Genomic DNA, 15,732 nt, shown 5'->3' on the forward strand with positions numbered 1-15,732 from the left:
CGGGAAAAAAAATTGAAACTGAGATGAAGTTGAACATATTTATTTTCTTAAAATTAGGTGCAATGATCTTTCCGGGCCGCTTTTCCGTTAACATTTGTCAATAGTTTGGTACAAAATAACCTTATTAAAGCTGACATATTCTTCAAAACTTGTCAGACATAAATCAAGAGTACGGATCTAATTGCATCTTTCGTATGCGGAGCTACAAAGCTAGTGTAGTAAGCAGAAAAAAGCGTATAAGATGTGGATCGCGCGAAACGTGATCAACGGTCGCGCAGCGCGAAAGAGGAGCGCGAGCGAGAAGTTCGGGCGAGACGCGCGAGCGCGGAACGCGCAGAGTACCTTTGACAAACCTTTGGCCTGCGTCACAGGCATCTTCGACCACGTCTTTAGCAAACCTTTGACTCGAATCGCAGACAAATTTGATTACACTTTTGACCCGCCTTTGACAGTGCGCAAAGGCGTATTAAAGGATCACCTTTAACCCTAAAAACACAGGCGTTCAAAGGTGAGTAAAAACGGCCTTTCACGCCTTTGATTTGGTGGTAAGGGTTTATTCACAGATGATCTTTGATTCGCGTCACAGATCGTCAAAAGCGTGCAAAGGCGACCTTTACAAAACCTTTAACAACACATTTGACGCGCGGTAAAGGCGATTTTTCGTGCCGTGAAATTTGCCAAAAAACAACATCCGCTAAGAGTAATCACAGTAATGGCCACCGTACAAAAACACTCAACCTTTTGCCAGTGGAACCCAGTCTACACGACAAGTAGAAACCACGTGACAAATGCTTTGCTCTCGTGGACAAATAAATAAATAAATAAATAAATAAATAAATAAATAAATAAATAAATAAATATTGCTGGCGTTGACAAAGAGTGGGAAATCCCACACAAAAATTAAAGTGCACCTTACCCCCAAAATTGTTTTTCGCTAAAACGAATCTACTTGGTATTTGAAATACTTCTGCGAAAAAAGTTTGGATTCGGTTAAATCCTCGATTTTCTGTACCCCGACGAAATCTCGAAAATAGCTCCAAAACACCGCCATTTTGTTTCACGACCGAGTTTGAGGAGAATGGGTCGAGCGACTATTGTGACGTCTACCCAGGAAGGTTGAATAGCTTACGTCCTCTCATTTCCTTCAGGATGGTGCAATACACATTCGAAAAGTGCGCAGAAACGCCTTCCAGCAGTGCTATCGGCTGTTGCAGCAATATCCCAGATTTAAAGAAAGATATACTGTACAATTTACTGGCGATGATCGGTCAATGGTACAATAAAGACGTTGGTTGATTTCGTCGAACCGAAACAAGCGAACTGACTGTGAGAACCATTGAAGAACTCTCACTGGGATTTGTTCCGCAGACTTTAAACGCTATTTTCAAACTTTTCTGCTTAAAGCCAACCAGCAATTTGTAGAAATACTATCGAAAACCTATATCTTCCAATCCCGCAGTAGTTATAACATAGCCGGCAAAGTTGTGTGATCAATCAAGGGGCGTTACGACCAAATATACTGATATGTAACTAGCTCGCAACTGTAGGCCGCCAGCCAATACTTATTTCTCTTTCGATTGAGATAAAAGTCGAAGATTAATCCTTTAGAATTACATGATAACAAAACTGTTAGACTCACAGGGTTTTTCGAAGGTTTGGAAATCAGCAATGCGACAAGCATTCTGTGCAATAGTGTCGAAAATATGACCGCGTAACATTATCTGCGGACCGCTCAGGGAACACATCCTTTTCGCTTATCCGACGAATTTCACTGCAAACTTTGAAAAAAATTTACATTGGTTATTTGGAGTTACGACTTAAAACGTTTGGCAATGTGAAATCGGTAATTGCATGAAATGTTTCCTTCCACATTGCTTCCCGCAGCTTCAAAAATACAGGTCCAAACAATTCTACGATTTTCAATCGATCGAAGCCGGTGTTTTGGAGGTCATCAAGCTTCGAAAACTGCAACACGTACGTCGCTCTTATAAACATGAAGCATTCCAGAAAGTAAAACACAAACTGGATTTAATGGAACAACCATAACTCGACAAAATGCATTCTCGCTGAGGACAAATGTAAACGGGCTATAAACACGCGTGGGAGTCTTGTGTTTAGGTGACGAAATTACCATCCAAAGCAGTCCTTGAGTTTTCTTTCCTGCTTTTCGTTTGCCTGCTCCTCCACTTCGTATCTCACATTATGTTACTGTTGATACATAGTCCCGCCGTTGGTGTTTTTGTTAATTTTGACGTTATTGTTCCTTTGATAAAGTCAGTTTAGCAAATTCAAGAATGTGATAAGTAACATTGTCAAGGATATAAATTGTGTGTTGCTCAAAAACGCGAAGTTAAAGCGATTCTAAACACAAAATTTTCTCAAAATCACGGAATAGGTAAGTGTCGCGAAATATGCGCACCTCAAAATCGCTAAATAAACGTGTCGCGAAAATTTCATGTAATAAGGTATCTAGTAGAGCACAATTTTACCTACCACTACTGACGGAGTTGGGGAATGAATTTAATTCTGAAAAGCCTGCAGCTCAGAGGCACTAACCTGACTAACCACCAATATGTTATGTTGTGTTATTTTCGTTTTTTATATTTGTGTTTAATTCCCCCCTTTGTTTTTGAGTGTCAATTTTTGACTGACAGAAGCTAATGTATGGAAGGCGCAGCCTGAGCCTCGGCCTGGCGTAGCCCTGCCTTCGCGTGCCGTTGTCATGCTGACGCGTGCCTTTTGCAGTTTGCGCTGTGCAAAGTTGTTTGTTAGTAGTTCCCAAACTCCCCTTTCATTCCCCCAGTCCCCTCCCCGTTTCCCGTTTTCCCTTCTCCACTGACTTCGGCCAGTGTGACTTTGCAAAGGGCCTCGCTGTGGCGTCGGTTTCTATAGCAACCGTCCAAGTATCGATCCCCCAGACGGGTCCCCTCTTTCGCCTCGGGGCCACTCCACTGGTGCCTTGTCCCTTTGCATTCTAGCCACACCCCACCTCCATCCGTTGCGTAGAGGAACAGATGTTTGTCCAATCCTTTCTCGCGCTCTAGCTCCGCATGTTGAGCTCCGGGAGGGCGAGAAGATGAGACACCCTAGGTTATCGTTTGTTTTGTTTATTGTTGTTGTTTTTTTCCTTTTTGCAACCTTGCAAGAAAGTGACTGAGTCACAGTATACACCAGGACTGAACGCCATCCTACGAAACTAAAGAATATTCCCGGTGGACTAAACAGACATCTATGCAATTTTCTGAAATTGTCAACTGATGAAGGCCGCCGTCCGTGTGATTTACATCATTTACAGGTAAATAGAACAGGTAAAGCCTCTTAGGTCCAACCGGCTCGTAGTTCTCGGTTCTTATCTCCGGTTTCTGAAGCTTGAAGCAGCTTGGAGTATCGTTACTCCCCCCTGGATGGGATGCTAGACCATGGAAGGATTCTGTCAGGTGGCCTCAACCGATCATATTAGATAAGCGACGCGAGGGAAGTTCTGAAGAAGACGCTTCTTCCCAGAAAGTCTCCAGCACCAGACCTTACGCACTCGCGTGAACTGGGTAGATAGCGACTGGTACAAGCCCAGACCCGGCCAACAAGGTTAACTCTTTATCATATTTTAGTAATCAGATCTAAGTTTGTAAAATAATTTGTTTCTTTTTCCTTTTTGAGGGCAAATAAAGTGTTAATTGTTGTTGTCGTCTGATGCGAGCTAAGGGTAAAGGCTATGGAAATAGATAGACCAGCAGGTCCAAAATGATGTCAAAGGGATTTTTTCAGTTTCTGTATGAAACCGTTAATCAAGCCGATCTATTGGTCTACTAGATCCTACTAGTCTTCTACATGAAGCATTTTAGGCCTGTGTACGCCTTCATTTTCTTTTAATTTTCTAGCATTGCCATAACTGTGTAATTGATGATACTGCAGACCACTTTGTTCCTGACTGGATATGAACTCAAAGCGTTGATAAGTCAAATGGACCGGAGCGAAAACATGGCTGGATGAACAGCCTGCTCAGAACTGAGAGCATGCACAAGGAATGACAAAGACCAACTTCATCAGGTCAGCTGGGGATAAAATCGGAACGTTGACTTTAAAATGGAACGAACAAGATAATTTCTTTCCGGCAGTTTTATGCCTTGGATACCTCTGGACCGAAATAGTAGGGAAAAAGCTATGCCATTAAACGTAATTCACTTTTAATCAGTGGAAATTCACGTCTTCTGAACGAATTCCCAACGTAATCAATCTCAAGGTATCTTTAGATCATATTCCGGGGGGTCTACAAGTCGCCAATCCTAACTAGGGACGCGAGTTTACAAAGGTCGACAACTAGGCATTTTCATTCTCCAAGAAAAGTTTCACGCATCGTTCGTCGTCACAACGTCTACAATGTCTAAAAATAACTAGAGGAATGACCTATATAGCGGAGAACTCTCTTAACCTTCATCTTTTCTTGGTCCAAAAAACGGACGATTTGACTCCCCCCCCCCCCCCCCCCCGCCCAAAAAAGAAAAAATAATACTAAAATGACTGTATTTAGTGGTTACGACTTTTAATTGGGAACACTTTCTAAGACTAGTTTAATTTACAACCTAAAAATTCTTAATTCAAATTACTTTGTTACAGCGGGATACAAATGTGCTCATTCGTGTAGACTTACGATTGTCAAGACATGTCACGGTGACTTGTGTTATGGCTTAGAAAAGTGTCCAGCTTCAAAAACAATCTTCATCGTAACAATGTTATGGGCCTGTGAATTCTGACAATGTTTCAATCATTCACATCTGGCATTCACAATGGTTAAGATTTGCCCTGTGTAACATGCCCAATTATAGATACAAGTACATAAACAGCGCAGCTAAACTATTTATATTGAATAAATAAGTAAATACACAGATAAATAAATAAATATATATATATATAAAAATAAATAAATTAATTAATAATTACTTGAGAGGTAATTTCAGTTCTAACAATATATTCTGCTATGACCCCTTCCGAGGTCTTCCTAAACTACAAATGACCTGAAATAGTCTAAAAAAGGAGAGAAAATTTCTTCATTTGGCATTGGAATAGAATCCTTCTTTCAAATTTGGTTTCTTACCGGAACATTTGCAGGCTTAAACAAATTATTTTAAAAGACTAATGAACAAGGATATTTTTTTCTTAGGTAGTCAGTTAGCTGAGCTTGCTTACTTAATCCAAGGAGAACGTCATGTTGATGAAGGCCACAGGTGCAAACATGGTGTGAAAAACATGTGACAAACATAGTACTTGTATTGCAATTTCTAGCAAATTTGACTGCTGAAATATTCATGTTATCTGTAAACATCTGACACTTTGCAACAGATTTTCCTGAAAAAATACGATGTACGGATGGTTGTAAATTCAGTTGTCCGTGTATATGTCCGATACACTATGTCAAAGTCAGGAACGTAAACGACTACACTACGTTCAGGAAATCAGCATTAGAATCCCTCAACTGAAGTCGATCAGTTCCATGTTTTACTGTCTGCTGCCACACTGAATATTCCACGAGTGTCCGCGACAGAAATTTCAGATCGCCATCATTCCCAAACAAACATTTCTAAATTTCTGCATTTCACGCCATGTTTGCACTCTTTTGGAAAGACACATGAAAATAAACAGAAGGTCGATTTACCTTCTAACACAATTGCCACTTTGAAAAATTATATAATAATAACATTTAACATGTTTATATAATGAAGATTACAGTTGTACGCCAAGTATTCTTGGGTCTGTAAAGGGACCGTCCAGTTTTCGTTGTGAACAGAGTGAACATGAACATATCACATGCTCACATGGATATGACAGTGTTACTCATTTCATTCCAATACGTGAATATATCAACGTTTCTTGGGGCTAATTGTGTGCACTTCTTAAACTTGCCAGTCTTTCAGCTCTGTCTTCTTCCCTGACACTTTTCATTTCATCTGCATAATCACAATCTGAGTCATCTGAGTCAGAATCGTTGTCAATCATTTTCCTCTTAGTTCCAGTGTTCTGTTTTGTTTTCTCGTGAGTCACCATGTGTTTGTTCAGTTCCTGCCGGCGGCTGAATTTCTTTTGACACTGTGAACACTCGTAGGGTTTCTCTCCAGTGTGTGTCCTCTCATGGAACTGCAGCTGACATCCCTGGGCAAAGGCTTTACTGCAGTAACTGCATTTGTAAGGCTTCTCTCCAGTGTGTGTGCGGATATGCCTCACAAGGCTGTATTTATCAACAAATGCTTTATCACACTGATCACAAGCATATGGCTTCTCACCAGTGTGAGATCGTTCATGAATTTTGTGGCGAGATGGATCAGCATATGCCATGGAGCAGTACCTGCATTTGTATGGTTTTACACCTGTATGTTTGTTGACGTGAATTTCTAATTGGAATTTACTCACAGTGGTAAAAGAGCATTGTTCACAATGTAAAACGTTACCGGTATGCATTCTAACGTGACGTCCCAATAAAGTCGAGTTAGAAAAAGATCTGGAGCAAAATTTACACACGTACGGTTTTTCACCAGTGTGAGTTTTTAGATGAATACGCATTTTCTGCACATTAGAAAACGTCTTTTGGCAAATCCAACACTCTGTCACCATATGGCTGTAAACCCTGTGCTCCAAACAGCCTCTCAGTGAATCAAACTCTTCAACACAATGGCAACAGCGAAAGTAACCTGGACTTGCACCTGAAAATAAATAATCTAAATATTAGTCTGTACTCACTCTGTACACAATAGTAAAGGTTGAATAGTCAGGATAATTTCTACTGTGTGTAGGATTAGGGTTCCTCAAAAAAAAATCGTCTGACCTAAATGGTAAATTTTTCAACCTAAAAAGCCATTATCAGGGATGGAGACTGTAACTTCATGGTCATTATAAGTTTAATCAGCCACGAAACAAATATAATTAATGCCTTGTCCCATTTGTGTGTAAATAACAAGAAACATAATCAAGATGAAATGTTCCATGAGCATGGGACAAAGAAAAAAAAAATCAGCAATGTCAAAAGCGTCATGTGTGATAAATGAAAGATGGTAAATTTGCATTCATCACACACATGACATTTCTACACTGCTGATCCTAACATTGTCAGTAGCTGCAGGACATGTGTCACATACGAACCTAGTAAAATGGCCTAGCTCACGAAGAGCATCTCTGTAGCTCAGTGGTTAGAGCGCCCAATCGGTATCTGGGAGGTCATAGACCCTTGGCATAACATTAAATGGCACAAAAATTTGAATAAGAATACTTTATACATTCTTAGCCCTGTACTTATGTTTCCAGGCAAAGGATTTTTCAGATGAATGTGAGGCTTACAATGTATAAGTATTGTCCCTGACATATCGGCGCCACTTATACAAAGGGCTATGGATTTGACCTCAGATTTTTTCTTTGTCCCATGCTCGTGGCAACATTTCATTTGTTGGAAGAATGCAAATTCACTGAGAAAGATGGCCTAGATTTTACTTTCATCGAATATATCTGGGTCCATGATCGATGGAGATTGATAGATGGATGGGCACAAGTTCCATGAACTTGATCCTGGAGAAACTGGCACTATGAATAGAGAACTTAAGCAATGATGACAGTGACCCTGAGGGCAACGCCTTAAAAAAATAAGTTTATATTTTACCTTTGAATTTTGCAATTGTCTAGATCTGTTCAGAGCGTCTATTGGTCTCACAACTTGGTCAAGCTAAATAACGCCAGTGTTCAATTCCAAATGAAAATACGACAAATTAGCCACCGGTGTTCGCGTTCTCCAAAATACGCAGCACTTAGCCATTTCGCTTTGTTGTTGAGCAGAGAATGGCAAAGAAATATACCAAGACAATATAACACACATGCGCCGCTATTGTTCTAAGTTCATGAAACCTTCTGTTTGGTGGCGTTCGCGTTGCCATTGTTATCCTGGTTTGCTTAAGTTCTCTAACACAAAATTGTGGCTTTACGACACGGAGAAATGTAGCAAGTCTTTCTTGATTTGGCCTGTTTTTGAGAGCAATTTTAACATTCAAAATCATGTCCTGCTTTGTTTTAAAAATTATTTCCAGCACTGCGTCAGTACAAATTTCAATGGGTATGCCCAGGAGGTGGGAGGAGATAGATGAGGTACAACCATGCATTATTATCTAACTGAGATTAAAACATTCAGTATTCTATGAACATCCAGCACAAAATCACACTCCTTACCTCGCAATGCACTTTCTATGGTGGACTTGTGGGCCACGCTACAAGGATCTTTGTCTTTGTGACACAAAACAACATGCTTCAATAGACTTCTATAACATCGCCCTGAGGTAGAGCTGAACACTTCTGTACAATAAGGGCATTTCTTACCATGCATCTTATGAATGTGCAGACTGCGATCACTATCTGAATTGAATCTAACAGAGCACATAGGGCATTTGTAACCAATGTCATTGACCGGCAACTGACCACATGCTTCACTGTTCACAAGCTTAGGACCATGGCTGGAAAGGACACCAAAGCTTGAGGAGTTAGGAGGATGAAGGCTTGTAGCGTTCATATTATTTTTTCCCACATACATGTACATGTAAGCCGCTTGTTGGAAAGACTTTCCTTGAACGATATATTTTACATCTGGCATCGTTTTCATTAAATTGGCAAGCGTCAAGACAGTCTTTTCACTGGAACCATCAGAATAAATCACTGGCTGTATATGAGCTGGAACAGATGCACCTGTATAATGGGTCAACGACTGGTTTCCATTATTTTGATGAGAAGAGGAGACAGTGACAGTGCTTGGCACTTTTGTAACCAGGTAATCTGTAGAATCTAAATCTTTGTTGTAGAAACATTGAGCACCAGAGAAAGGAAGTTCAGAAGACCTTTCAAGGACTGTGCCACCTACAAGTACATCTTTGCTTTTGTTGTATGTGCCTTGAGGGAGCTTAATATTTTTACTCACTGGAGTTGAGAGTTCTGTTTCAGTTTTAGTCACATTACATGTGTATAACACCAGTGGGCATCCACTACTTTTATTAGAAAGATTTTTGCCATTGTTTAAAACTAAACCAAGGCCCTTGTTAGGGACAACGCAAACAGGACCACTCTGTTGTACAGGTACAAGTGAATTGCTGGAGTAAAAACCATTAACAGTGTTAGGCGTGTTCTTGTTCCCAGGAAATGAAGTTTTCTCAGTGGAATAAACATATGTGTAGCAGCTGGAGGCTGTCTCTCCGATTTGTGTAAAAGAACTTGGCAAGTCAGTCAAATAATCTGTAAAATTAAAGATCATGATGATCATGTGAGTAATAAGTATGACAGAAAATGTTTGTAATGCTAGGCATGTTTCATATCCAGATCCTCCCCTTTACATAACAGAAAGTAAGTATGACTAGACAAAACAACTTAGCACTCTTGGATCAGGAGTCAAATACCTAATTAATGTTCAGTGCTTAACAGGCCTTATGTATGAGTGCCTCAAAGTCTTGTATACTGTACACATAATGCTCCTTGAACACCTAATCTCTTCACCCTGTTTTACAAACATTTTTTTTTTTCATTTTGCTCCTATGGAAATTTGTTTTTCGCTAACCACACTTCTGGTTGAGGGCTAACAGGCGCAGCCTAGAGGCTAAATTATCGACTAAATTACCCAATATCGAGAGATTTGCCAACTTCATCTTATAAAACAGTTATAAAAATGTTGTAATGATAAATCTTACTACCTAACCATACCTTGCGAAGCCATTATTTCAAACGCAAATGGTGGGCCTTTTCCAAGATTTTTATCCACCTCGAGATCCCTCATGAGTGCCCTCCTGGTCCCCTCGTGGCTGACCTCGTGGCTCTTTTTCCTCAGAGACTTAGCTCGTTCTGACCAGCGGTGAACGATAACTAGGTGGTATAATACTCATATAATGACTCATATAATGGCTCGGTAGGCGCTCGTTTTACTATGCAAGATCGATCGCAAAAACATTAGAAATAAGTTTATATGCACCTCGGTTTTTATCCGAAGTGATGAACATATTCTTCTTGGATTGGAAAAGAGAGGATTTAGTGTTGGGTGTGGAATGGCTTTGGCGGGAAAGTGAACTCCGACATATGAAACCATTTTGGAATCTGTTAAGAGGTCAACATTAATTAAGCTTGAGCTTATTAAGCTTAAGTTTAGATAGCGTATTTTTGAATTATAAAACAGAACTGGTGTCATAAAAATGTTCAAAATTCAAGTGAGACACGATCCGCTGGCGAGGGTTCATCGCAAAGTTTCTGGCATTTTTTGGTCTTAAGTACTTTACACTTCGACGGATCAATACTTCCACTCTTTTCAGGTGATGTTACAATAAGTGATCAAGCTGCAGTCATCTTCATGGCATAATAGTTTACCATAGCAACAGAAAACCATAGGCCTTTTGCAACAGTTGTCACGTGACCGATAATTTCTAAACTGTTATGCACATATCAATGTTAAGCCGCTGGGGGAGTGGGAGGCCGGACAAAGGCGGGGGATTTGAACTCCGATCATCTTTTCAGTTCAAATGCCCGACCCCAGGGAAATTAACTTTGGTCAAAAGAGTGCAAATTCCCCATCCCAGGGATATTAGTGTTGTTCAAAAGAATGCAAATTCTCCATCTCTATCTAGAAAAAGGTATAGGTCTGTCAAAAAAAGAATTAAACATCAAAAGGTTGTAAATAAAAGGCTACAAAGCAACAACTTCAAAGTGCAACGTCTGTTTAATATAGAAATGTCACCTAATTTATATTAAAATTGTGACGACTGCCTAAACTTATACGACTAAACAAGACTGAAAACATGGAAATTCATATCACGACTAATGTCCTACACCATTGTGACATTTCAATTACTTACATTTTAAACAGAAACGATGGAAATAAAATATTAACCTCTATCTGTAGTAGAGAGATATTCAAAAAGCCCCATAAGAGGACTCAAGATCTTAGATTTATTCACCAATTCATAAAAATACACTGCACATGGTAGGCTCATAAAGATGAAGTTCAATAATTCAATTTCGTTTTAGTACTAAAATTGTAACCCTGCTTAGAAACAACATACATTGCAAATTCAATGAATGTATTAAGGTGAATACAGAATACCATCCTGTAAAATGTTTCATAATTTCAATTCATTTGAGCTTAAATTAAAAACAGTCTTACGTTATGTAGGATTCGGAAATTTGTTTCCATACACAACTTTCAAAATACAAATCAATGATGTTTAGCAATGGAGTTAACCTTTAACGAAGGAAAAACTGAGATCTGTAAAAAAGGCCTTGTTTACAGAATGTCTGCATCAATGTTCAGTTCAACACCAAACTTCTGAGCATCTCATGCACAGCCAGCGATCTGGAACATTGTTTTCTTCCAGTTCTGTACAGTTTGTTTCCAGTCATTCTCGGTCATCCAAGATGGCAGATATTGCGGATATCCAAGATAGCGTCGGTAGGGCTCAGTCTACTAATGGTTGAAGTCAAAAGTTCCGACTCCCGGGACCCGGTGAATGATCAAAAGTCCCAATCACGGGCAGACTTGTTATGTCAAAACCCCGCCTATGCCCGGCCTCCCCTCCCAGCAGCTTAACATTGATAGGTGCATTAGCTATTAGAACTGGAAAGAGCATGCTTGAAATAGCTAGAACACCAGTTTTTAGACCAAAATATGCTCTGTAAGGTTCAGATCTAATGATGATTTGAATGTTGCAAAAATTAGAAGGTTTTGTATGGAAGCGAGGAAGCTTTGCCCTCCAGAAATCACTAGAAAAGGGAGCTGCCATGCATATAACAGATATAACTATTTGACATAGTAAGAGGGGTAAAATATGACGAAGGATGGAAAATTCTAGGCTCTTAAACCGAAAGGCAAAGATTTTATGACAGCTCGAAACCCTGCAGAATTAGAGGGATTTGTCTGGAAAACCACTCGAGGGTGACAGCGTGGCAAAGCATCTTTTTCGCATACAAATCCTTCTGATTTCTAATGTCCATAACTTCCCTCTTAAAGGTCTTAAAGGATATAAACGTGGCAAAATTATGCTTCATGAGGAAGCTAACGTAGAAACCGAAGGCTCAAAAATGACCTTGGCACCTTTTAAAGGGACACTATAATGCATTGCGCATGTACGAGCTTTTGATCTAGCGTTTGAAAACATCAATCCACGATTTCATCAGTTCATGTGTGAAATTCAAGATGGTGTCGACAAGTGGAAATTCTGTAGTGAATGTACCCTGGCCAGTACGTAGTGCATCTTGACCACCAAATCATAATTTTCTTAAGGTTACAGTATACCTTCGGGTCGGCAATTTTCTTCAAATTTGGATTTTTGGGTCAAAATAGTGGTCGAAGAATAATCTCTAATTTCTGAAAAAAATTTTTGAAAAAGGTTAAATATTGGCGGAGAAATGGCGGTTTTACGTTTTCAGCGGAAGTAAAAGTTTACCTCTTGATTGACAGCCCTATGGCGCGAATGCAATCAACCGAGACGATTTTCGCGGGAATTACCTATATGGATGTCACGAATTGACTACTCAGTTGATCAGCATTGTTGTTCTGACTACCCAGCATTTTTGGTATTAGGCGTGTCTCTATTAAGTCATAAGTAAACATAGACCACGTTTAAACCATGGACCGGTTCGAAAAAGCGAAAACAGCGAAGAACGAATGAAAATACATCAATGAGTGAAGAAGCGAAAGTTCGCCACGCGGGTGAAGCTATAGTTATCGTATAAGGCGGGCAAATATTCGTGGTAAGAGAAAAGAAAGGTTCTGTAAAAATTTCGGAACCTGACAGCAATAACAGGGATGCTGACAGAGACTTCTGATGAGTCCGATATCGACGAATCGTCGGACTCATTGTGACCATTTGAAATATTATCCATGCACAGTTGCCCACACGCAGTTGCTCTCGGCGCTTTCTTTTGTTTGTTTCCTTCGCTCAGCCACTCTAACGTTCGTATCCTTTTTAGTCTTCCCCATTTTGCCAGACCAGCTTCAAGAAAAACCGAGCTACAGAAAAATTATCTCTCTGCCTTCGGCTCCTTGAGCGCATTGCGAAACACAAGAGTTTTTTAGAGATTCGCGCGTAAATTTCACCAGGAGGTTAACGGTAGTAAACTTTCCCTGCACTGATTGGCCTAGTTATCTGAGAACCCAGTTGAAGGCGTTTATGGGCGTTTTCTTAGCGCTGTTTTCTCGAATAACTTTTTTCACTTGAAGCAGACACTTTAAAGAGTTATAACTCAAAGGGAATTTGTTCAATTGCTCTTAAATTTGGACAGTGGCTAGTTTAACATATAAACTACAAAAGCGTGTCTGGGAATTGTTAATTACGAAATACTTTTTCTTCGAGAGCGATTTTTGTACGATCACTCCACATTTTTTTAATCCTATTTCGAAAATGTTCTGTAACTTTTTACTGCAATTGAATATGCCAAAACGCAGACACGTTTTTTGAGCGCTTTGGGCCCTGAAACCGAGGAAAAAATTGAATTGGCGAAAAACGAAATTCGCTTTGACTTGTAGCTTTTGAAAGGTGATTCGGGCGCTCGCATTTAGGGGTCGTGAAAAATTCGACAATTCATTTTCTTTCAAAATTCTTGGTATAGTTTGATAGCCAGCTCCATAAGCTTTAATTTGATATAGGGGTTTAGGTATCTATAGCTTAAACTGCACGCGCTACATCGCTTGCGCGCGAGACACCCCAAAAGGTATACTGTAACCTTAAGAATCTACATTCATGACTTAGCTTTCAACTGACAAATTGAACATAGAATTCTGTGCAGATATGCTGTAGAAAACAAGTTATTTGTAACATAATATTTCAAAGATGCATGGATTGCATGTCAATTTGATGGTAACTTTGGTGAAACTAAACGACATGATTTTTTTGACATTTAAAATACGATGTCAAGGCATTCAGAAAACCTCACCGCAAAGTTAGAAAACTCAAATTAAAATTCTATCTTTTCTTGGGTTAGCTTAATCGGGCTCTGAACAACCCGGCCCAGGAGTTACGCTTTTAGGCTGACCTAAATCTACATATTAAGAGACTTTCTAGTCAAATCTTTGACAGACCTTTACAATTTTCTCTGATTACTATAATTATTTGAGTTTGGGATACAGATGATAGCTGCAGTGTGCTGCAATACAAGTACATGTGTATTGCTTTCTAATAACTTGTTTTTTTTAGATGTATTATGATCAAAAATCAAATAAAAATGTAAAATTCCTGAGAAATATTTTTAACCTGCTTACCTCAAAGGTTCCCTAAATATAGTATTATAATTTAGCCTTTTGTGTATCATCCTTTAACTTACTGGTAAAATGGCACATTCTTTTCGTTAACAAATATACCCAAATCATTCATTTGTGGCATTTATTTATACTATACGTAATTTAGATAGAACTCCCATTTAGACGTATTTTCAGACAGTTGTCTCATGAGAATCTGTTCTTGTCCAATGAATCAATTAAACCTACAAAATGCAAATGTTTGAAAATGGTTTAACTTTTGATAGCTTAAAAAACAAATTTAGCTACCTTTTTCGGAAATATGATCTTTCAAATATTGCCTGGGAAAGAACGAATTATCAATCAAACAGGCAACTAAAGTTAACTGTACTTTTGACTGGTACTATACTGACAAAGTTGCTAACCTATTCGCATTTGCATTAACCTTATAAATCATTAAATATTTTTATAACCTTTGGTCATTTTTATCTTTCAGACATGATCCCTAGATGGTTTCCAATCTCAGATGTCCCATTTGATAACATGTGGCAAGATGATATTCTGTGGTTTCCATTCCTGTTAAAAGGACAGAAAATTTCCGGATATTTTAAGTTTAACGGACACTCCGAAATACTTGATTATACATCAGTACCATCCGGTTCACAGTTGAAAGTTGCTGACTACAAAGAGTAACAATTTACATGTTTTCATCATAGATAATCGACGCACAATATTTTTGAAAATGTAAGAGTTTGCATGGAATTTAGGGCTGAGACTTTCTGCCGATAAGTAACGTCAAAATCTCAAAATAGAGTTCACTAAATAATATCTCCTTTCTATCGCTACGTTGTGTTTCTAAGTGGTACAATTTGAGCGATTTTTGCTCAGTATATTTTGTATTATGTAAGACTGTTGCTTTTATATAAATAAAGGATATTACACGAGAAAATGAAATTCATATCTTCAAGCCACCGCGCAATTTTCTTTTTTCACATAGACAAACTGAATGTTTGTAGAAACTACCGTGAAACATAGGCACGCAAGGCGTGCAAGAGTTTTTTTTTTTGTGAAGTCTCGGAAATAGGAGCATTCATGTCAAATTACCCAAATCATTACTGTAAGTTATAATAATGATTTGGTTAATTTGACAAGTTGTTTTCGTTGCGATGTAAAGCAAGAAAGAAACTGGGAATTTATGATGTACATACGATGTTACATCGGTAATGGTAAGATAGCTAAATAGTAAGCCATAAAATGTTTGACTACAGTAATCTGACACGTCTCCAGATTAATGTAGATACCATCTTATTTATTTTCTTTGACTCGTTCTTTGATACAACCCACACTTTGATTTGTGTGACACCCGCACATGCATAACTCACTCACCGATCACATAACCCTTCCAACCCCCAAGAGGAATTTTTGCTCACAAATACTCAAGTTAAGAGACCTTTTCGCATTTTATACGAGTCGTAAGTTTACGCTTTTTACACAACACAACAAAA

The 15,732-nt window shown here is 39.0% G+C and overlaps 1 protein-coding gene across 1 annotated transcript; it reads right to left on the minus strand.

Moving 5' to 3' along the window:
* Window positions 1-4,523: 4,523 nt before the first annotated feature.
* On the minus strand, window positions 4,524-9,951 carry LOC110047766 (uncharacterized). Its single transcript, XM_020753515.2, has 3 exons — window positions 9,712-9,951; window positions 8,200-9,249; window positions 4,524-6,692 (listed from the first exon to the last, which is right to left on the minus strand). The coding sequence occupies exons 1-3, from the start codon at window positions 9,782-9,784 to the stop codon at window positions 5,872-5,874; spliced, it is 1,944 nt and encodes a 647-aa protein (XP_020609174.2). The 5' UTR covers window positions 9,785-9,951; the 3' UTR covers window positions 4,524-5,871.
* Window positions 9,952-15,732: the final 5,781 nt, after the last annotated feature.

This window comes from Orbicella faveolata, unplaced genomic scaffold (assembly GCF_042242905.1).
Source record: "Orbicella faveolata isolate gen_17 unplaced genomic scaffold, um_ofav_v1 contig_2, whole genome shotgun sequence".
NCBI classification, from domain to species: Eukaryota; Metazoa; Cnidaria; class Anthozoa; order Scleractinia; family Merulinidae; genus Orbicella; species Orbicella faveolata.

What these genes read in the sequence shown, in the direction of transcription:
- LOC110047766 (XM_020753515.2), bottom strand. Translation starts at nt 9,784, where the DNA reads ATGAGGGATCTCGAGGTGGATAAAAATCTTGGAAAAGGCCCACCATTT. An exon ending in TGAAATAATGGCTTCGCAAG is followed by an intron (nt 9,250 to 9,711) that starts GTATGGTTAGGT and finishes TTAATTTTACAG; the next exon opens with ATTATTTGACTGACTTGCCA. An exon ending in CATAGAAAGTGCATTGCGAG is followed by an intron (nt 6,693 to 8,199) that starts GTAAGGAGTGTG and finishes ATTTATTTTCAG; the next exon opens with GTGCAAGTCCAGGTTACTTT.